Source organism: Leptosomus discolor, chromosome 21 (assembly GCF_034619465.1).
Source record: "Leptosomus discolor isolate bLepDis1 chromosome 21, bLepDis1.hap2, whole genome shotgun sequence".
Lineage (NCBI taxonomy): Eukaryota > Metazoa > Chordata > Aves > Leptosomiformes > Leptosomidae > Leptosomus > Leptosomus discolor.
Genome location: NC_141411.1, coordinates 4,645,872 through 4,669,175, shown reverse-complemented (window position 1 = coordinate 4,669,175; position 23,304 = coordinate 4,645,872). Strand labels below are relative to the sequence as shown.

At 48.0% G+C, this 23,304-nt stretch overlaps 2 protein-coding genes across 7 annotated transcripts in view; one reads left to right on the top strand and one right to left on the bottom strand.

The window, feature by feature from the left end:
- Nucleotides 1–1,793: 1,793 nt before the first annotated feature.
- SNRPC (small nuclear ribonucleoprotein polypeptide C) lies at nt 1,794–6,370 on the bottom strand. Of its 2 annotated transcripts, none has more exons than XM_086476449.1 (6): nt 6,288–6,370; nt 5,894–5,936; nt 5,350–5,458; nt 4,151–4,243; nt 3,432–3,536; nt 1,794–2,186 (listed from the first exon to the last, which is right to left on the bottom strand). In XM_086476449.1, the coding sequence occupies exons 1-6, from the start codon at nt 6,293–6,295 to the stop codon at nt 2,062–2,064; spliced, it is 483 nt and encodes a 160-aa protein (XP_086332575.1). In that variant the 5' UTR covers nt 6,296–6,370; the 3' UTR covers nt 1,794–2,061. The 2 variants fall into 2 exon arrangements, with proteins under 2 accessions (XP_086332575.1, XP_086332576.1); XM_086476450.1 differs by having other exon boundaries at nt 4,151–4,240.
- A 1,144-nt stretch (nt 6,371–7,514) lies between these two features.
- Nucleotides 7,515–23,304, top strand: part of ILRUN (inflammation and lipid regulator with UBA-like and NBR1-like domains) — a 30,491-nt gene continuing 14,701 nt past the window's right edge. For all 5 annotated transcript variants that reach the window (XM_086476432.1, XM_086476431.1, XM_086476429.1 and 2 more), the window contains exons 1-2: nt 7,515–7,692; nt 22,298–22,452. In XM_086476432.1, the coding sequence (XP_086332558.1) occupies nt 7,535–7,692; nt 22,298–22,452 (313 nt within the window). In that variant the 5' untranslated portion in view covers nt 7,515–7,534. The remainder of the gene's footprint in view (nt 7,693–22,297; nt 22,453–23,304) is intronic.

The following is a 23,304-nucleotide window of genomic DNA, read 5'->3' as shown; positions in this document are numbered from 1 at the left end:
ACACGGCTCCCTCCTAGGGCCACCCCAGGCCAGCCAAAAATAAGATTTTTTTTAAAAATAAACATCAAAAATTAAAATGTTCAACATAAACCAACGTAACCAGTGGGGCTGCTTGAATGAAACAGAAAAGAATCTTCATTCCGAGCGGTCTCTGTGCTCCTAAGTCGGTCTTTGCGCGGTCCCTCACTGATAGACAAGGAACCGGACCGTGCAGGATTCCAGCTGGGCCAACAAGGGCCGGTTTGGCTTCCAAGGCCGTGCTCAGCAAAGGGAGCCCCACATAACGGGTCACGCTGTTCTGCGGGCACGGCGTTCCCCCGGAGCCTCACACCGCCCCGACCCGCCTTCAGCAGCTCCACCACAAGAAACCCACATGCTCTCTACTTGACCGAGTACATTTGGGTTTAATCCGACAGCAGGTGGAGGCAACCCAAGCGGCACACAAGCCTTCAACTTTTGTCAAAGCCCAGTGCTGATCATTGCCAATTCCCACAGGTTTTTTTCCCCAGAAGAAAGTCATTAACGTGCATTGATGGTGTGTGTTGTATGCTTGACGGAAAAGCAAACCAGCTTCACCATAAAGCTGAAAACCACTCAAGATTATCAACCAGGGAGACACATTCACCTTCCAAGATATGCATGGGTAAAATCATTTCAGCCCCTTGCAATCTGCACGGGGCCTGACGTGGGAGACGAAGCTGCACTACGACCCCTTCGCTGTCAGATACAGGACACGTGGGAGCAGCAGGATCCCCCGCACCGGTGCTGCAGCACCTCAGTGCCCGTCCCACCCGAGCGCTGTGTGCTGCTGTTGATTGTAGAAACATCCTCCAACTTTTGCCTCCTCTCAGTGTTTGTTGAACATGGCTACTAAATATTGAGCTATTAAACATTTGAGGTCTCGGCTACACCACATTCTTTACAGATTGTTGAAAGCACAAACTCCTAAAAATATAATCTCCTCTAAATGATTGGATTGTCCCGGCACAGGGCAGAGAGCACCTCAGAAAAGGAGCCCTGGCAGTTCTGCTAACCAAACAGTTGTAAGATGCAAATCACTCCCAGGCTTTGATATTCGACGCAAATATGCCAGGAATGAGTCGGACAGTTCTGCAGGCTGAAATGGCCAACACCGACAGAGCAGCCAGTTATGCAAACAGAATAAATTCTTCCAATTCAACTGGAATTGTGCATCTGCCTTACTTACGGCTCGCCACAAGCAAAATCCTTTTCATAAACTAAAGGGCCTGCAATATGTCTTCAACAACACATCCTTTACACTAAGAAGGGAGCTGAGCTTTAATAACTACTAACTCAACGATCCCAATAACATAATTAATGTGTCCCCACAAACGCCCCAGTAGCAAAGCAGGAGTATGTTCAGCAGCATCAAAACAATTACTGTAAGGAGTGGCCTTTTAACAGCGTCGCTTTGCTTCCCTCAGTAGAGAATCAACATTTTATTAAATTCATCCTATTTTGTGCTAGTGAAGTCACTTAATGTTGCAGTCTTCCCCGTCAGAGATATCACTGCGGTCTTTTCCGATGTCACTTTTTGTTTGTTCGGTTGGTTTTTTAATTAAAAACAAGCAAACCTGTTTTGAAACAAGAATTCAAAACACAGACAGTAATACATCTCTCAAGGGGTACGACCTGAAAAAGAGAGACTTCCCAAGGAGGACAAAACTGAAAAATTTTGTGCCAGACAGGTAGAGAGGGAACAAAGAACACCGACATCTCTTTCTGCCAGGCAGAAAAACCACACACAGAGTAAGGCTGAAGTTCTCCGAATGTAAATCACCATCAATGTTTTATTGTTGCGTTTTACGATTCAACGAGGGGGGAAAAAAGTAACGAACAAAAAAACCACCAAAAAACCCCAGACCAGGTACAAAAGCATCAGTCCAGTGTGCATCTAGGTCAAACCACCTGCAATCTGAAGGAAGAGCAGATCTCCTCTACACACTGGTTTAATACAAAATCCTAGGGACAAAGGTCTATGGCATTTTATCGTATGAAAGATTTTAATACGACAAAGCAAAGGCAGCTCTGTTTCCACCTTTATCTGTCTGGACGGGTCATTCCTGGCCTGGTGGGCACCATCATGGGCCTGGAGGGTGGCCTCATCATCGGTGGCCCCGGCATCATTGGCATGTGTCCTCCCATCGGTGGCCTCATCCCTGGAGCTACGAGGGGAAAGAGAGTACGTTAGAGAAGAGCGCTCGGGAGCAGCCACTGCCGAGTCGCACCGACACAGCATGCAGGTTCTGCCCCCCACCCTCCAGGGAACTTCCATTTTACCAGCGTGTGAGCTCTGGTCTGGAAGCTGGCCAAGAGAGATTACATTTCCCTGAAGGATTTTAGCAATTAGTAGAGGAAGAACCAAGTTCCTGGGTTATACACCCACTTTTGACAACATTCACTGGTGAATTATTTTCAGCCCCTCGACAGAGACACCAGCTCAATGAAATGGAAAGTTCATTTGGAAAAAAAGTGCTGCAAGATCATCCAGTGTGTTCAAAAGAAAAAGAGATCGGTGAGACTGGTGTACTTCTTACAGCTGGGTAACAGCAACGCCAAAGAAAAGCACGTGCTCTACCAAAAAGCTCTGAAATAATGGTTTCCATCCAACTTCTCCATCTATTTCCAGGCAGCCATTATGCCGCTTAATAGCACAGACTATACACGTATCCTGTGCCTTTAAAAAACACTTAAAGAACAGTTTCTACCAGCAAAACAATAATTGCAAAGACACTTCACTACTTCCAGCGTGCCTGTGTGTATCCCTTTAGATTTCTTCCAGTAACTGCTTCAATAAGATGTCCCCTGAGAATTCTTCAAATGCCAGTAAGCTCAAACCAGAACGAATCAAAGACATTTTAGTTTGCCTTTACAGTTCTGGGAAAAAAAAACAACTTCCTAAGCCTTGCTGTTTCTCTGAAACAGATTATCTTCAGACATTCTAAACAACAAAATTCATTTAGTGCTGAAATGCACCCCTTGTACAAAAACATAAGCACTACAAACACAGAACTCCTGAACAATTAAAGATTGTGCTGCTAAGATGAGAAGTAGAAAAGCTACGATTTACCAGAGCGATAATTTTGGAAGGACTGGTAACTTTCCACAAGCAGCAAAGCAACTTGAATTAGTTTGTCTCACGGTGCAGAGGACAACGGATCAGCAAACAGGCACACACAGCACATGCAAACCGAAACACTTCCAGAGCTCGACACTGGGGCTGTCCATCCACGCTGCGCCCAACGCGACGCCCGGAGCGCCGCGAGCGCGTCCCTAAGCCAGCACCCAAGTCCTGCAGCTGCTTCACGGCAGCTCCTTTCACAGTTCCCTGTCGCCCAGCGAGACAGAAAACAGCACCCAAGCACCCTGCACACGGCAGTTCCAAGAGATTGCCCTATTTCCAGACTTACCGGGTCCAACCGGCATCATTCCCGGCGGGGGCGGGCCCATCATCGGCATCATCGGCGGTCCGCCCATGTGAGGGGCCGGCATCATGCCGGGCCGCGGGGGGCCAGCTGGACACAGAGAGGTTGGTTACGGCCCTGGCCGCTTGCACACTCATCGACAACGGGCAACGCAAAGCCGTTATGAAACTTCACAGGAAATCTTAGGAATAAAGGCGTTTTAGACAGTTTTACAACTGCCTGCCTTCATTTTCAGCTTCAGCTCCGACCTCAGGTGCCAGAAAGCGAACCGGGGAAGGAACACACTAGCTGTTGTTTCCAACTTCCATGCCTAACACAGGCGACCACCACTTCCAGCAGTGGGACTCTAAGCAGAGAGGGATCTCTGGCCAGCTGAAGCGCAACAGAAGGTCACCAATCCTATTTTATTTAAAAAAACCCAACAAACCCATGCTGGAAGTTTTACTGAAGCCATCTACATGGCAGCTCCCAAGTAATGAGGCACACATTTAAGTCTCAACATTACTAAAATAGGACAAACTAAAGATTAAGATGGTCACTGAAACACTCCCACGAAGCATTCTCTCACATTTTGGTATTCACAAGCTCAAAACACCTTTGCTTCATCTCAGGCTAAAAGGACTTTTCGTTACAGGGCCAGGAAACATGCAACACAGCTCCCGAGGGCTGCCAAGCCAGTCAAAACCCGTCCGGTTCAGACTTACGGATGCTGGGAGGAGGCGGTATCATGGCTCCTGCGGGAGGTGGCGCCGAGAACGGTGTAGGTGGGATTTTCCCTTGCTGGAATGCAGCCGCTACATTGGGGGGGAAAAGAAAAAAAAAAAACGGAAAGAAAGAATCCCAGGAGAAAAACCAGTTACTAGGCTGAGGAAGCTGCTGCGCCAATCGTCCTTCTCATGCCCCGCGGTCAGAGCATTCGTCACGTCATGCTGCGTGCTCGGGTGTCCTAACTCTGGAACAAATCCCTGGGTTTGTCATGGCGGAAGCACCTGATATTCTTGAAGACAATTATTACAGTGATTACTCCAGCTGAGACTAGAGAGCTCCTTGATGAATGTCACAGGAAGGCGGATGGTGGAGAAAACGCATCACGTGAATTTGCAGCCGCAACTTTCATCTGGGATCACCAGGCAAAGAGATGCTGTCTGGGAAATGGTCATAAGGCAAGGACTTGGGTAGGTGACAAAAAGCGTGGAAACCATCTTATGGGACAGGAAAGAGCAGAAAATCAAAAGACTGGAATTGACCAGAAGGAAGGCCAAAGATGTGGAAGTTGGAAGCATCTAAAGAAAGTTGCCATGAAGTTAATCTGGCATTTGTGTTTCTTTTGACAGAGAAAAGAGCCATTATTCAGAGGATTAGGGAGAGGCAGAGAACCCTAGAAACTGAGGGAGGAAACACTTCACACTTTATTCCAGCCTTTAATAGCAAGAGGGGGGGGAAAAAAACCAAACCTACAATATCCCTAGAGAACTGAGGGCAGGCAACTACAGTGTTTTTTTAAAAAATGGAAAGATTCATGCATTTTAATGTCCATTTTCCTAGCTTTTGGATTTCTTATTCCTGCTCTTTCCATAAACAGGCTACTACCAAAAAGGAAAAATGGGTTACATGACCTTGTGCAACGTCACTAGCAGTGCTAAAGGCAGAGGTACCTACAGGCCTCTCGACCACGGCAGAGCAGTAAAATATCTGCTTGCTACGACCCCTGGGGCAGAGCCCTCAGTCTCTCACACTCTGACGAGTTCAAGATTCGGATTCTAAGCGAAGTTTTTGCTCAGAGCAAAGACTCACCCGGGAAGGGAGGAAGAATCAACATGGAAGAATGGAAGGAAAGCAGTGAAAGGAAGGACAGGGGAAGTAACAGGAGAGCAATCCAGGGTCACAGAAGGATTAGCCTTACTTGTTTTGTCAATCAGGCTCTGAGCTTGTTCCTCCATCCATTTTTGATAGTAGTCTTTCACATTCTCTTTGTGTTTTCGGCCACTGCAGTGGGTTTTTCTCACGGAGGGCTAAGAAAAATCACGTAAACCCAAAGCTTACATCATATCGCACAAACCCGAAGTTTATACTGAACCATTGTATAATTCTAAACACCCGCCGTTCAGCGGGATAAACCAGGCTGTTCCTGTGCTCGGTCAGGGTGACGTGCAAAACCCTCGTGTACAACCTGTGTGTGTTGTGGCTCCAGTTTAGGTGAGAGAAGCTGCCCCAACGCCAGGCCAGCTGGCTCCTACCAACTCCCCGCAACACAGCCAAGAGCATCGGCCGGCCTCGACCGTCAAATGCCAGTGACACTGGATGCTCCCATTCTTCTTCACAAACAAGGAGGAGAGGACGAGTGAACACACCACAATACTTCAGGCAACCTGGTTTTACCCCACCTAAGTTTTATTTTACTGCTCTCGGCACAACAGAGAAACGAACGCATGAGATGTGGCACTTACCGAGTCATGGGTGAGGTACGTGTCACAGTAATCGCAATAAAACCTGAACAGGGAAAACTCTCGTTAACCAGAGATCGCTGCGCGCGTCAGAGCACAACCCCTCACGGCGGCTCTACCGGGGGCGGCCGGAGGGAGAGCGGCTGCACCGAACGGGCGCCCAGGGCTCGGCCTGCCAGGGTCGGGGTCCCAGCCCGCACCCCCGGGCACCCCCTCCCTTCCCGAGGCCTGAACGGACACAGACCGCCCGCCCAGTCACCCACCCCCGCCCGGGGACCAACGGGCCTCCTCCCCGCCCGGCAGCTCCGGCTCCCGCCCGCCCGCCCCAGGCCCAGGCCCTGCCTCCCGCCGCCGCCACGGCCCCCTCAGCGGCGGAGCCCGCCGAAACCGCTCTCACTTGGGCATGGTGCTCCCCGCGCCCCGCCACCGGCGCTGCCAGGAAGTGACGCGATCCCGTAGCGACACCTTCCGCTGCTTGACCTCCGGCGGCTCCCGTAGAACAACGGTGGGGTGGGGCGGGGCTTAGCGCTGGACGGCGGCCCGCGAGGGACAAAAAGGCCGCGGGCGGGTTTCGCTTTTCCCGCCTCACAGGCAGACCCGCCTCCCTCACTTCTCCGGTCACGCCACGATTTATCCGCCTGCAAAGCTACGTCACTGATGACGACCCCCCCCCTCCCCCCCCCGCTCCCGCGGAAGCCCGTTCTCTTTCGAGCGGGGCCCGCCGCAGCGGCGGGAGGCGGCTCCTCGCCGGGGCTACGCTGAGGGAGGGAAAACTTCACGTGACGCAGCAGGTTTGCGTTAAAAAACAGCCAAGAGTTTATTGACATTAAGAATTGACGTAAAGCAGCGTCAGCTTGTGCCGCCCCCCCCTTCCCCCCCCCCCCCCAGTGCTGGCGGGGCGAGAACCGGGACCTCGTTATCGTCTTCAGGGGAAGCGCTCGTGCTACCGGTCGCGGAGCCGCCGGGCCTCGCCCCGAGGAGCCTCGCGGGGTTAAAAATTGGGGCAAACGCGTCATTTTGGCTGAAATACACCTCGCCCCCAGCGACGCCTCACGCCCCCGCCCCAGCATGCCGTGCGCCGCCCCGTTCGCATCGCTCCACGCGACGTCACGGCCCGCCCTCCCGCCGCTCATTTGCATACGTAAACACGCGCGCTCGCCGCCCGCGCCGCCTCCATATATGGAAGCGCGCGGCCGGGGGCGATGCAAATATGTCCTTCCCCCCCCCCCCGCCCGGCCCTGTGACGCAGCGTTCCCCACCCACCTCGTTCGTGGGCGCGGAGCCCCCCCCCCCCCGCGTATCACAACGCTCATTTGCATACGCGTCCCCACCCCCTCGCCCTTGCGGCTCTCCTTCCGTCGGGGGGGGGGGGGGGGGGGGCGGAGCGCGCCGCCGACGTTCCCCCCCCCCCCCCCTTCCCTTCACGCCTGGCGCGGTGGCGTCATAGGCCGCGTGCCCCTAGCGCCAGGCGGAGCGGAGCTTGCGCAGTGCCGGCCGCGGCTTGGCGTCGCCCGCGCCCCCTCCCCTCCCCCCCGCCCCCCGCCGTGCCCGCGCTCCCCCCTCGCCCCCATGCGGCGCTGAGGCGGCGGCGGCGGCGGCGGCGGCAGCGGGGCGGCCCCGGGGCGGCGGGGCCCGCTGAGCGCCATGGAGGGGATGGACGTGGACCTGGACGCGGAGCTGATGCAGAAGTTCAGCTGCTTGGGCACCACCGACAAGGACGTGCTGATCGGCGAGTTCCAGCGGCTCCTCGGCTTCCAGCTCAGCCCCGCCGGCTGCGCCTTCTTCCTCGACATGACCAACTGGTGCGGGGCGCCGAGGCGGGCTTGGGTGGGCCCTGAGGCGGCGGAGGGGAGCGACGAGAGGCCGCCGGCCCTGAGGCGGCGGAGGGGGAAAGGGCGGGAGGCCGCCCGCCTGCCCGCCCCGCCGAGCCCGTGGGGGAGCCGCGGGAGGCCGCCGGCGCGGAGGGGCCGCGCACCGAGCCGGGCCGGCCGCCTTCCCCCCCCCCCCCCCCGCCCCTCCCTGCCCCGAGCCGCCTCAGGGGGCGGCAGGCAGGCCCGTCCCGCCGCGGGGGGGTGGGGAGGGAGCTGCTGCGAGGAGGAGGAGGAGGAGGAGGGCGTGTGTGTGTTTACTGCGGGCCCCCGCTTTCCTCCTCCCCTTCCCCGGGGTCGGCGATGGCGGGGCGAAGTGGCGGCGTGGGGTGGGGAGGGAGCTATCATGGCAGCGCGGAGGAGGAGAGGAGCAGGACGGGGCTGAGGAGGGGCTCGGGTTGGCCTCCCCTCTCCAGCTTGGGCTTGTAGTTTTGCCAATTCGAGGAACTCGTCGGTCAAAGGGCTGCAAAGCTGTTAAAGAGTGACTAATTGATAGGAAGAGGGGCATGTGATCCAGAGGACCCAGTAGCTCTTAAAGGGCGCTTTCTCTTGCGGAACGGGAGGATGAGCTGAATTCAGGGATGGCTTATGGTGCCCTGAACCCTAAAGCAGGCTTCAGGAGGAGGGAAAGTTGTGGCAGAAGGGCTGTATGGGCGTCTTAAAGCTGCCCTGGCCTCCATGTGAAAGTTATCTGGGTGTTTCATAAAAACTTAGCATCTGCTTGCAAACTAGGAGTCTTTCTAAAAACTCTGGCTTTCGGTGTGTATTTTGGCTTTACAAAGGCGCTCTCTCACCGTCCCAGAAAAAAAACCCAAAACCAACAGGTACAGGTTATCGGGGAAGCTGCAGCTCGAGAAGAACATGGGAAATATGCAATATAATGGTGAAAACCAGAAACCAGGAATGTTAGTGGTGCAGGGAGCCCAGTGACTGCAAAAGAATGTTGTGAAAATTGCTGCTGTGAGAACTGCGGGGTTTGACTCGTTGTTACCGCTTGCATCTTTTAAACCATTTCTGACAGCTTTGCTTTGGCATAGGGCACTAACCAAAACGTGACCCTCTTGTTAGAGTTGTATCTCATCTGTGATGGCTGCAAGAGAGCAAAGTGTTTTCTGTTTCAGATGTTGCTAACAGATTACTTTGCTAAGCTGTAGTTACTGGTTTTTTTCTTAGTGGTGTAACCAAATCCAGAAACCTCAGGTTTGAAACTTGAAATCCAACCAAAGGTCTTGGTATCAACAGTTGGGAAAAAACTTGCACGGAGTTGCTGAACTAATAAACAGTAATAAGACAACTTTGTCACCTTTTCCCTTTCATCTTTCCCTGCTCCTGTAGCTCTGTATTAAATCTTATTGGCAAATCTGCATCTGCAGAGGGAGTAAGGGAATAGCAAATAATACCATGTGCTTTGTAAGCTGATACAATGCAAAAGAAGGTCTCTCTCGAGGAGTTTGGGAGTTTGCCTTGGAGAAGTGGTTCACAGCAGCAGATGCTTTCCCGCTTTATTCATGCGTTGATAATATGAATAAAACTACCGAAACTGCAGGGTAATACTGTGGGTTTTCTCTATGAAGTTCCTTGGGAGAGCAGAAAGCTTAGCAGAGCTGAACCTGGAAGTTACTCATGAAGATACTACGTGCAACCATAGCATTCCTGGTTGGTCTTGAAGGGGCTCTTTCTTTCAGGTGTACTTAATTTCTTTTTTGAAGTAACAATCTCAAATACAATCTTATAACCAATGGTTTGGTTTTTTTTTAAATCTTTTAATTACAGTTGAAGAAAACCTTAAATGATGCAAATAGCTTTAATTTCACATTTTCAGTGGCTAGTTTGGTTCTGGGGACAGAAGTTTTCAAGCTTTTTTTTTTTTGCGGTACTACGTGCTAAGCCTTGTAGATGGATGGGGGTGTGTAAAAGGGAAATCTGTTGGTGTGATGTGTACAAGAGCCTGGGAAAACGAGCACAGGCTGCAGCGTGGTTACTCTTAGAGTGGGCTTAAAGCTTGTGGTGAGAGTTTAACCTTCCCGCAGCGGGGAGCTGGGTTAGGTATGCTGACAGGTGCCGCTCATTTTTCTCGGGTGTTCTTGCCAGGGCGCTGCTTTCCCGACCTGCAGGGCCGTTTGTTGTGCCCGGTTTTGTGCCGTTGGCGGTTCTGCTGTTTCTGTCCCCTTCTCCAGCTCCCACCTCTTCTTGCTGTGGCCTTTGGGTTATCCGGCCCGATGTGCTGACCCTGCTCTCAGCCCCTCTGAAAAGCTGCCATCAAGACACATGTTCCTTTCCTGGAAACACCTTTCCTTTGTCATGCGGAGGGACCCTGTGCAATCCGCGCTGCCCCAGGTGATGTTAGGCAGTGGCCTGCTAACTAGGTTTGGGGTTTGTGGCTTAGAATTGGGGTCAGAATCTTCTGTCGCCAGTCTGTCCTGCAAGTAACTTGTCTCGAGGAGGCTGTCAAGTCACTTTTCCTTTTCTGAAAGCTGTGTCACTTTTCTGCAGTGGTGATCCCTTCACTCTCTGCTTCAGGATTAACGTTCGTCTGCAGGAAAGGGTGAGGGAGTTCACAGCAGGGGTGAGAGAAGTGCACCTACTTGGTAGACCAGGTTCTTTTTAGCGATCTCCGTGCACGTGTTAATTAGCAAAGACACAAATAATTTTCGCTAGAACTTTGTTCACAAGCTGCTCTTTGGCGATAACCATGTACTCTCCAGACCTGAGTCTACTTCGCGGTTGTACGCCTTACACACACTGTGTGGTGAACAATCTGAGATGTGATGTGGTTTGGAAGAATATTTCCAGTAGTGGTGTTAGTCATTGTATTCAACATACTTAAAGTGAATTTGCAGCTCTGATGAAATAGAGGGATGATTTTTAAAATAGGTGCAGCCAATTTGGGGGGAGAAAAAAAAAAAAGTAGTGGTTGATACTTGTAAGTAGCCTTTAAGTCTGTCCACGTCTCCAGTTCACCTGGAATTGCTCGGTGCGCTTTCGAAGTTCTGGCAGACCTGGGACAGTGCTAAGGAAGTGCCAGCTGGCTTTGTTAACGGCATTGCAAACATGCTGCAGGTAGAACATCTGCATCCTCCGTTTCTGAGACTGTTCCTTGATCGTCAAGAAATACAGGTTAAACACTTTGGTGCGTTGTCTTTTCCCCTGTTATTTATTAAACACTTTCCTAGAGTTCTGCCTCTTTTTAATTACGCATCGAGTTCTGTTGTGGGCTGTTCTAACTCCTTGGGTTTCTGCTACATAGATCTGACTTTGCCCTTCCCGAGAGCCCTGCTGTATGTTCTTTAAGGGCAGCACGAGTTGTCCCCCTCTACTGAAAAATAAATAAATAAATAGTAAAGTTGTGAGGCTTTAAAGTGAGAGGTTGAGCTTTCGCTTTTGGCCTGAACCCAAAAGCGAGCTTCTCCAAAAGAAGTTTTGGCACCGAAACCTTTCTTCCTCGGGAGCAAAACCCAGGCAGCGTAGTTGGGAGGGCGGTTTGCTGCCATTGCATCCAGGATAAAAGTCCACCCTCCATTAAATGGCATGCTTAGCTCTCCCTGCTCCCTGCCCCCTCCAGATGTTAGGCAGTGCAGAGGCCCGGCTGCCCGCACACCGAGGCACGGCCGGCTCCGCGGGGCTCGGGGAGGGGGCTCGGGAGTGGGTTTTGTGGTAAAGTGAAGTTCCAGGTGCTGCCTACAGCGCTTCGCTGTGACGCGATAGTACGGCCAGGAACGTGTCTGAACTCGTCTAGACTCAGTCTCCCTACATCAGGAACTTCTTTTTGAAAACCCTTTGTGCTAAAGTTTTAAAAATCGGGGTTGTTTAGGTCAGGCAGTTGGTGCTGAGTGAGTCTGTGCCGCAATACCTCCTCGCAGCCTTCCTCACACGAGAACGATGGTAGGTCTCTGGATAGATGGTGCCTGGGCGGCTTGGACTTTGTGAAAACACTTGCAAAACACAAATTCTGAAGCATCAGCCTGGCCTTGGCCGGTTTTCAGCCATATGGATCAGGGTAAATGTACAGCAGAGGAAACTTTGTGCAGCTCATGCTTTTTGGCTATTGCTGACACTCCGTTAAGGCCTGTTTCATAAAAGTCATCAGACTCCTCTAAAGCTGGTGTGGAAATTATATTGTGACAAGGAAGAGGAATATGTTCTTTTTAATTAGAGAGTATACCAACTTCGAGGGTGAGAGGCTGCAGCGTAAGGCTCGGAGCTTCTTTAAGTCTGTGAGAAGGTGAATTAATTGGATTTGAAGCAGCTAGTGGTGCTGGATTTAAAATCCATATTTCAACACAGTTGGCTGTGAAGGGATTCCTAGTTTGGAAGGCTTAATGCATGTATAGTTCAGCAATTTACATGTCCTATTTCTTTACATTCTCTTTTCAGCTTTTGTTTAGAAAGCTGAATTTTTATTAGTCTGGTAGGTGTGATATTTAATTGGAATGTGTCACGTAATGATGGTTTCCATTGTGTGGGGGGAAAAAGTTTTATTGTTGCAAACCCTAGCCTTTTTTGCTCTAGCTTTCTGTTGAAAAAAGGTCTTTTTAAGGTCATTATTTGTAAGGTAGTCAGATCTCTTCTGGAGGGCCTCGATTTTTTTCATATGCTTAGAAGAATTTGTAACTGTATCGTGGTTTAAGTAGTACTCTAAAGATGATGTTTTGCATAAAAATATTTGTAACTATCTCTGAAAATACTACAGAAATCTCTGGTAAAACCTTTTTATATATTGTCAGATGTGGGGCACTTCTGGGTGTATGAGTGAGGGGAGCCAAGGTGAGGTAGGGATTAGCCAGTGGCGACATTGATTTTTTTACATCAGAAAACTGGGATTTTTGAGCGTAGCAAGGAAAATGGGTCTAACATTTTTGTGCAAGTGTTCTATTGGTCTTGGAGAACAAACAGAATATTGGCTTTTAACAAAATTTAAATCGCCTTACAAGTGCAGGTTTTTATCCCTGTGGGTGGGCTGTTTAAATTCTTTATATCATTATATTGCCCAGAAGTGGATGTACTTGGTTAGAAGTCTAAAGACATGTTTTAGGGGTTTTTATTGCTTTTACTCTGACTTTGTACAAGTGTTTAGCTTTTGCTTTCTAGCAAAGATAACAGGATGCTGCTTTAAATGAAACTCGGATCTGTGGATGAAAGTGATTCTATTTACACTTGATACTAGTGCTGGAGTAGAGGTACTATCCAGAGAAATACTTGAAGTATATTTAGGTAAGACCTTGGGACGTACAGAATTTAATGTAAGAGACTCCAATCAGCAGGATTCACTCTGACATGATGCCTTTCGCACGCTGGGTGACACTGGTACTCCTGATCTTGATTTTTCAACCTTGCAGGTGTTTGCAGAACTGCCATTAAAAAAAAAGACATGCGGATGTCCTCTGTTAGCAGATTTTTGGACTGCTTTTCAAAAGAAGCTTACCAAGTGCGTGTCAGGAAAAACTTGGGTTTGAAATGCTCCTTCTCAGCTCACAGACAGGTTACCACGTGTGGGCCAGAGGACAGCACTGGTGTGCGGGCAGGCCCTTTATCTCAATGGCCTCGGCTTTCCTGCACTCTCTGTATTTGAAGGGTTTGCTGGTACAATATACCCAGTCACCCTATGGTAAGGTATTTTTCTGGTCTTCAAATAGTTATATGTTACATTTCAAAGTTCTATGGGAAAAGCATATATAGGAGGCAAATATAAGGACATGCAAAGTCAGACTGTGCAGCTGTTTTTAGCCGCTACCAGTCAGGATGTGAATGTTGAGGTGGAATTTGGGGCCTTAGCTGCACCACGAGGCCTTTGGTTGTGTGGTGGTATCAAAAGCCAACCTTACTGGTGACAGTGTGGCTCTGCATGGTTGGTCTGGTGGAGGGGTTCACTACAGCTAACTGGTGCCATGAAAATACCCACATTTTTATTCCAACCCTTGAACACCAGCAACCCTCCAAGAATTTTGTTGATCCCTTAAATCAAAACACTGCTTTTACATCACTCTTTAAATGCAAATATACATCTCTCCTATTAGTGATAAGTACTTCTGATTATAGACCTGCTATGGTCTTAGATTTGTATTTGTTGTGGGGAAAAAGCCTATTCTTGTCTGGTCTTCTATCAAGATCTCTGCTCTAGCTTTATTTGGAAATCCTGACTGAAGTGTGAACAAATTGGTTTGGTTTCCTCATCAGTTTGAAGGCAATGTTTTATTGATGTCCAGTAAACTAATCAACTGCTGTCAGAGAACTCCATCTGATTTCCAATAGATGTTCTGTCTTGCTGCATTTACTGAGTTTTCCTCCTTTTGTCCACATGTGAGAAGTCAAAGGGAAGGTAGGATAAAACAACAAACAGCAGGATTTTCTCTTTCCCTGAACTAATGAATATAAACCCTGCTTTCATGTTCACAGTGGCATTGTTGGATTGGCCACAAGGAGGATTATGCCATTGCAAGTGGGGAGTTGTTGTGTGTGTGCTTCACCTCGGAAGGGTTCAGGGGTCCCTGCTGTCCCCGTGTTGTCTGCTCTGTCACAGTCCATGAGACTCCAGTGACTTCCCTTTTGCTAATCCACGTTCAGATGAATCTGAGGAAAACTTGCCCGCTGCTCTGTATAAATCTCAGGTTTAGCTTTGATACTCCTTTCCTTTCGAGAGGGTGGTGGGGGGAATCCTCCTGTTGCGGAGGAGTCAGGAAACCCAAGACCTGATCTTTCAGGTCAGTCCTTCTTTCCTGGAAAGTTCTTGGGTTAGTTCAGTACTCATCCAGGCATCTATTAGGGAAGTGATAGTGGCGGGTGGGAAGTCATATCATTTTGCTTCTCTTCTTCCTATGTCAGGTGATAAAACAAGTCTTGTGTTCTTTGTGTCCTAGCACATAGGAAGCTTTTTAAGTAATCTAGGTCTTAATGTGACTCTGGTCAGATTAGTATTTGTAGGTGGTGACCAATTGAACTGAATCTGGTGAGAAGGGTGAAGCACTTGGTTTAAAACACGGTTTGGGTTTTGATAAAGTTAAGTAGTAGGGAAAAGGGAAGATGAGGATTTAAACTTGATGGCATTCTTACCCTAAAACAGTTGATAAACTGCTGTTCTTGCAGGCAGAAGAGACACCACAGTCTAGTAGTTCTTGATGTGCTGTTGCCAAACCGGCAGAACGGACTGGCAGTCTCCGAGCTGTGGCTGCTGCTAAGCAGTGCGTGCGTGGGGTCATTCATACCCTGTGGCTGGGGAGCAGAAAATAGTTTTTAAACTGTTTAATCTGTTGCAGCTAACTTAAAGCATAGTGGATGTCATCTTAGTGCATGTGAACTATTGTAGACTGTTGCATCTCTGGTGTCCACAACTGTCCCGTGATGTTACCAAAAATAACAAAATTATAGAATTAAACAATATTTTCTTGGACAGCTTTTATCTAGTGCATTAAAAAAACCCACACACTTCTTCCCCAGAATTAACTCAAATATTTGACCTGATTATTTTGAATGAAATCTAGACTTTAAATATATTGTATTTTTAACTGTGGAACATACTGTGATTGTGTGATGCTCCAAGTTACAAAACATTTGAAAATTGGGTGCGTGTGAAATGGAAATGTAAGCAGACAACTGTAGCAGAAGGAATTGGGTACAATATAATTTTAGTCCAGCTGGACTGCCTCACATGCCTGAACTTGTTCTCAGATAGTTTCTGTAGCTTAATCCCCCTTTCCTTTAATGCAGACAGTTATAGATTGGTGACATAGTTTATACGGAGGAGTTAGCAGTTACAGAATCTTTTGCGTACTGGCAGCACTTACTTTCCACTGGGAAGAGCTGTTGCCTGTTTTCAGTGGCAGCAAGGAGAGAGCAGCTCCTGCTGGGACATTCTCAAAATATTTTACCCCACGCTTAAAGCTCCTGACCACCTGCTTTAGGAGGGTCCAGCTGCTGGGATGGCTGTGTGGACTTGTAGCAGCATCGTAGTATTGATTCTGCCGCTGATTCCAGTGGCTGCCGTTCGGCAAGGTACGGTGCTCACCACGATAATGGCGGAGCTGTCAATGTGTGTGGTTGTGTGTGTATAAAAGCCTGCTGAAGGGAAGTGATTTCCTTTGGTGGTTTGGGCTGCACTGAAAATGGTGTGTCGCTTCTGCGGCCTCTTGGTTTCTCTCCTTGGGCTGCTGCTGCCGAGAGCACGGCGTTGCTTCTGGTCACCGCAGGTTTCTGTCGTCTTCCTGGAACATCCCACTTGTGTTTGGAACTGGCTGGTTTCAGCCAAGACAATGAAATGTTCTTCTGTGGCATCATGTGAGAAAATACATAAGCTTCAAATTAGCCAGCTTTTTTTTTTTTTCCCCTCCTTCAGCTGTGTAAGTTCAGTTTAAAGCCTTCACCTTCCCCAAATGGTCCTTCTGGATCATCCAGCATCTTCTAAGGTAGTTTCCCAGCCTCACAGTTTAGTGTAAGAGAGGTCAAGAATGACGATAACTGATACACACATTTTGCTTTCTGAGATTATGTCTCTTGAAACCTATTCACTGATTAAAATTCCAGTCCTTCAAAACATCTGGAAACTTTCCACTTAATTGCCATGTGTCATCTCTATTGAAAATGTTGGAATTGATAACTGCAGGTTGAAGTGCTTCCCTGTGGTGTAATGAGTACATCGCTTCCCCCCCCACACCCCTTCAGCTTTTTCTGAGGCTTTGAGTGAGGTGCCTCCAACCCAGCAGCAGTAGGGTAGCTCTTTGAGGTGTCCTAGCCCGTGGTGTTATCAGTCAAGTTCCCCAATAGCTGGGGCAAATAAAATCCAAATAAGATACCAGAGACTAAGAGGCAGAAAGAGTGGACCTAGGATTGCCTCATTTGGATGTCCTCCATAGACATTTTTAGTCTCTCCCACCTGTATCATGGAGAGATGTTCCATTATTTAGGAGTGAGAAATTACCCATCTGCTGCACTATTTCTTTTGTACATTTCTTTCTGGTTTTAACACCTCATGGGGTATTACAGTGCCTGGTTACATACTGCGTTTGGAGAACAAGAGAAAGGTCTGTAAAGGTTGAGAATTCGGTTACGGAAAGAGTACGAGGTGTTCTGTGTAACATGTGGTGTTCTTGAGATTTATTTGTACCTTTATATTGCCGCTCGATTCTTGCATTGCGTGTTTCCAGGAGAATAACACCCGAGTTGCTTTTCTCACGACAAAATACTGCGCCATATGCGAGTGCTGAGGACATACAACGAACATACATGACAGCTTGGGCACCTGCCTGGCTTCTCCTGCCTGCCACAGAGGGACAGAAACGTAACTTGGCATTCACTGCACTGCAGTTGCTCAGCCATAAAGTGACCGAGTCCATTGTCAGTGCTTTCTACTTGACTCAAACGTGCTCTGCCCACTGTGTGTGCTCTGAGGGCTGCATCCTCGGTGAAATTTGGAATCGAAGGCTGGCTCGGTATTGCGCTGACAAGTCTAGCCTTTGCTTTTTCTGACAGCTCGGGAGAATCAGAGCGCTGGAAACTTTCACCCGTTAGCTGGTGATAGGTGGTGTGGCTGCAGGAATGGCCAGGAGCTAGTAAGAGCCGAAATTGCATGCTGGGTTTTGAGCTTAAGCTGTGGTTTGATTTGACTTTTTATCCCCAAAACATCAATCTATCTCTTTTTTTTTTTTAAAAAAAAAAATCTTTTTCTTTGGATCTTTCATCAAAGAGTTTGGCAATAAATGAAAACTTACAGATTCCTATAATGTCAGTAGTTAAAATTTTAATTTTAAAGTTGTTGCTTTCTAACACAGATGTTATTTTGGAGTGGCATTCTTACGTGTCCCCACATATGTTAAACAACTTGCACATCCTAAGGGATTTGTTTCAAATCCAGAGCTTTAAGCTGCGGGGTTGAAGACAAAAACCAAAATACCGTTCCTTGTGTCAGCCATGCAGGATGGCTGGTGGGAGCGGTGTGTGGGAAGGTTACAGCTGCTGGATGGTGGGCGATTCCTCCCGGTCCCTTTCCCTCTACCTGTTTTGAGACTATCGCTTTGCCAGGACTCGAATGTCCCTTGTCTCGGTGTGTTAGGGTGACCTGTTTGTATTGCTTTCCTTCCAAGATGCTTAACTTGGTATGTGTTGAAAGAATCACATGCTGGTAACGGAAGGATTAGGTGTTGTGCATATGCTCTGCTCTGCTTCGGTTTCTTCATTCTCCTAAAAAAAAAAATAATAATCTGATGCAATTAATAAAAGTATTTCCAATTACCTGTATATTGCTTTTTGTTCACACAACAGCTAGGTTGTATAAGGAGGCCTCTAGTTTGTGAATTGATTTGGAAGAGTTTCTTTTATTCTCCAATACTGCGTGGTGACCTAGTTAATTGGGAGTAATTACTGTCTAAATATATTGGTTTAACATAACAAAGGCTGTCTGGAAAAAAACAGGGAAGGGAAAGAATGGCTCAAGATAAACCACCTCTTTACAAACACTTAGGAGTTGTTAAGGGACATCTCCAGAGCTATTAGCAGAGACGGTTTTAACTTCACTATTGTAATTTAGCTCCTGAGGCTTGAAACAAAGCGGCAGAGCAAAAGAATTGATCTGAAAAGGAGCACTTTCTCTGGTTCTGTGGGTATTTTGTTGGAAAAGCACTTGACAGGGAAGAGTCATGGGATTCCCTTGGAGAGGAACGACTGGGATATCCATAGTTAGAACGGATTTGGTTGCTAATACGGAGCTATAACCTTGATTTGCTGCCTTCTACCCCCTCACTTTCCGGCGGCTTGCTCTTCGGACTGAAATTGAGCACTGTGGTGATTTTCAGCAGGCTCACTTGGTCGCTGGGGTAACTTCTGGTTGCAGGGCTTTTTTTAAGAGTTTGAGCCTAAATCCCGTCAGACCTGCTCTGTAAGTATGGCGGAGCTACAAACTGTTGCAGTCCAGGGCTGCTTTAAAAATGGAAAATTGCTTCATTTAGGAAAGGTAAGGAGGGCCTGACACCTGAAGGGCTATGTTAAGAAAGAGATGTATGGCCGTCCCTGTAATTAGGAGAGATCAGTCGTGTGAATTACACTGTCTGGATTTGGCATGCTCATCTTCGTTTCAGAGTTGTTTGGTTTATAGCAGTCCTTTATCTCCTACGACAGAGAGCAGAGGGGTAGCGTGGTGCAAGTCACACCTAGGAGGAGTAAATTAAAGCAGGCATGGCTGTGTAAGCAGAAGCCTTTAGCTGATAACCCCTTCCTCTCAGAAGTCTTAACTCTTCGTTCCTGTCCCTGCAGTATCTGGAGTTGGTGCTGGGCAATTACAACTGGGGCACGAGGGTTTTCTTGGGTAAAAGACCTAAAAGAAAGTTTATATATATTTTTTTAAAAAAGACAAATTTCAGGGCCTTGAGTGTGTTTGACCTTGAAGCCATCTCTCTCATTAATGTTTTCATTTGCTTGTAAGCGCCACTAAAGTTGTGCCTGTAGAAGAAAGGAGAGCAGCAGGGTGTACTACTTCGGCTCCAGAACCTGCGAATAGTCAGATTCCAAATGGTTTGCCTCTGAAAATGGCACTCCCCGAGCAAAGCCCTGCATTCCAGCTGACACTTGGGGGGTTTGGGGGGCAGGGAAGGAGGGAGAATGTTGTCTCTTGGAAAGAGTGGAAACAAAGCCAGCAGTGATACCTTGCTGGCTTTGCTGGTTGTGTAAGCAGAGAACAGGACTAAAATGTGAGTGCTGTGGGTGTCTCGTGCAGCGGAGCGGAGCCACACGGCCTCTCAGTGGCTGTCTCGTAGGGTTGCCTGTGTCAAAGAACTTGAACTTCACTCAGATTTGCTTTGTCATCCTGACTTTGGCTCTAGCCGCTTTCAATTTCCTTTTAGTTTCGGGAAGCTTCTTTTTCATTCTGTAGTGGAAAGGCCAAGAGGTGTCCCGACACGTGAAAGGGCTCACCCCAAACAAAACCCGCCGCACGTTGATCGAAACGGTGGGAGCGGGACGGTGGGTTTGTGAAAATCTGGTCGGAAAAGGGTGGCAAATCTGGTTTTCAGCATGTGTTCTTCTTTAGTTAGCTTTTAAGTAAATGCTGTGGAGGACTGGAGTTGTTTCCCAATGGCAAAGCAAGCAATGAAATATGACACAGGGAGGGGAAGAGGGTTGGCAGAGGGCCTGTGTGCACAAATAGCCCACTACCTCTTGAAGCGTATTTACAGCCAAGCAAACAAAAAACAGCACAGGCTGCCTTACAAAGAATTACAGTAGAAATCTGCCCCTTGGAACTTTTTAATTTTTCCACTCAATGTCAATAAAACGTCATTACTACCGATTCCAGAATCATAACTCCCAAGGTGATGTGCTATGTCCGAAAATGTATTCACGTAGTGGTGGATTAGGAAGGGAAAAAGCTGTGTTGCTGTCTTTTGTAGCTCTTAGAGTACCTTTTGCCTCGGACGGCTGTAATACAGGAAGAAATCCTAGTGAAAACTAAACTCTAGATCCTAGTGTTAGCTGGTTGAGCGAACAGGAGTCTCTTGGCACAGCCCTGCTGTGAGTTATGTAAATCTTGTGCAGTGTATAAGCAACAGGCGGTTGGTGACGTAAAACTGAGCATTTGTCTCTATTTATTGGCTAATGTGACATGCACCCTTCCTGTAGCATTTGACTGAGCTGGCTGTATTAAATATAGCCCTGACACTCCTCAGTAGAAAATGCCTCGAGCTGAATAATGGGTTCTGGTCTGAAATTCATTGTTCCAAACAGGGAAATCTTACACGGTGGCTCTTTTGTCTCCTCTTTGTACCAAAGTCCATTCCGTGTCGATGGCGAAAGGTCTCGCCGTGAGGCTCGGTTTGCGGGATTTGCCCATCGATCGCCGTGGCCATGTTGTGCAGAACATTCCTCCGGTGCCTCCGAACGCTTTGGCTGCGCGCTGGGAGACTTAGCAGGATGTCAGTGACTCCCGTGGTTACCACAGCGTGATTATCTTCTGTCATTCGTGATGGATTACCAAACTGATGCATCTGTTGTTTAGGTCCTCACCCACCCGCCCCCGTCGCGAGTGGCTCACAGATCTGCCTAATATTGCTATTACCCCCTTTGACACAAGCTCCAGTGCTATTTGCTGCTACACTTTGGGTCCCCTCTGTTTTCTGTGAGGAGAAAGCAGTGATACTTCTCCCGTGTATTCTGATTTTATCCAGGATGTCTGATTTTTTTTTTTTTTTTTTTTCCCCTTGAACACTGTAGGAATTGAACAGGAGGCAGTTTCCTTGCTCACCGTTTCGAGCCTCTTTCCAGCTGGCAAGCAGTCCAAAAAGCCCTATGTTTGCTCTTTCTCAGGGTCAGACTGCAAATGTTTCTCTTGCTTTCACCTTGCCTTTCTGGCTTTGGCTTAGACACATGACACTCCACCACACAATACAAACCCGCAATATATCGCTGTACCTAAATGGTGCGGCTTCTGACTAGCCTTCTGCGTGGCTTTGTTTTAGGTGGTGGTTCCCAGTTCTTGAAGGTTTGGGGTTTGTTGGGGGTTTTTTTCCAATCCTGCTCAAAAAAGCAACACAGACTTTTGTAATCGTCACCAAAAGGCAGCTGTTATGCCCATTGCATTTGGTGAGATTTTACCCATCTCCGTTCTCACAGCACCTACTCACAACATGTAAATTAGGGCCACAACCTCACAGACATGCGTAAACAGAGGAATTACATGACTTGCCAAACACTTACATAATAACTTAATAGTATATCGTGGAACGGCAGCTAAGACTCATGAATCCTCTTCCTGTCTGACTGTTCCTCTTTTCAAATTAATTATCGTATGAGTTTCAGCTACACCACAACTCAGGAATCAATAGCATTTGTGGCTTTCTGAATGCCCTTAATATATCACAGGCTTCCACTGTCATTGCCTTTGTTCAGTAGGAACTTCTGACTCAGATGATTTGTAAGTTGCTTTGAGTTGTGACTATCCAGAGCTGAGCAGACACTTTAATCATTAATAAATAGTCTTAGAGTGCTCGTGGCTCATACATGACCGTGTGTTTCCAAAGCAGCAAGGTCTGTGTTGTTATCCATAGCTGCTGGTGCCCTTTGGCCCTGAGAGTTATCGTAGAGCATTCGTTGTGTTTTGTTCGTCTTATGCACCTTTTGTGCCAAAATAGAACGGAGAGGTTCAGTCTGTTTGAAATTACCTCAGGAAACAAGGCTGGTATAAAGAAACTGCCCTGTTGTTTACGTGCTGCTGCGTAGCACTTCCCTCGGTATCTCTTGAACTTTTTGGCAAATCTCATGAAGAGCTAATGGGCTAGAGATCTCCAGGGCTTGTAAGTTCCAAGATTTCCAGTGAAAAGAAGAAGCAGAGTAGAAAAGTGGTCTGAAATAGTGTCCCTGGCAAGTAAAATGCTTTATTTTGAGCTCTGTTATCTTGGAGAATCCGTGTGTGATAGAGCTAAAAGCTTTAACAAAACATGAGCAGCAGAGCTAATACAGTCTGGATAATATTTTTGCTTAACTGTGTTCAGGATGACGTATATAAACCTGTGAAAAGGACTTGACCCACCTGTACTCGAGGTTGTAATCGAATTTTTTTGCTTTCTAGGAATCTACAAGCCGCCATTGGAGCCTACTATGATTTCGAGAGTCCAAATATCAACGTACCCTCCATGTCCTTTGTTGAAGATGTCACCATAGGTGAAGGAGAGTCCATCCCTCCTGATACCCAGTTTACAAAAACATGGAGGATACAAAACACAGGTAAGGCTTTTAGACTGTAGCAAAACCCGTGTAGTGTGCGTTAGGTGACAGCAGGGCAGATCCAGTTGTGGTTGGTTTGGGTATTTTTTGGATCCGAGTCACAGAATGTTAGGGGTTCGAAGGGACCTCTGGAGATCATCGGGTCCAACCCCCCTGCTAGGGAAGGTTCCCCTAGAGCAGGTTGCCCAGGACCATATCCAGGCGGGTTTTGAATATCTCCAGGGAAGGAGACTCCCCAGCCTCCCTGGGCAGCCTGTTCCAGGGCTCTGCCAATCTGAAAATAGATTAAGAATCCTCAGCTAGTCACGTTTCTGATCACTTGATGCAAACAAGTGAATATGTTTTTAAGTCAATGAAGAGATGGCTTTTAGTCTCAAAGCCTTTTAGCTCATGACCAGGCTATATATTACCACTACCCTTCACCACACCATTTCTCTGACCGCCCCTGTCGTTTGGTCATTGAGCATTCTGTAGAGCTGTCCTCTCGGGAGAGGCAGTGATGCAGTGGTCGAACTCTGAGAAGAGGTAGCGATGCAAGGGTGATAGGGCAGGTACCCTTTTTAACATGGCTTTGCCAGAATTGCTTCTTTATGCTCTGAGAGGATGCAAGGCTGGAGAGACCACATTCCAGTATGAAATAAGTCAAAACAGTGACTGGAATCCAGGAAGTGAGACTAGGCGAAATACCTTCTCAGTGCTTGATCTGTTGGGATGTAGTCAGAGAGAAAAATGAGATCCCTGGATGCAAAGCAGAATACCTTGTCTTCAAGTGTTGTAATGACAGGATGTTGCATGAATGTTTAAGCTGTGTGTCTGAATTTAATTGACCTGCTTGCACTTTTGTGAAGAAGA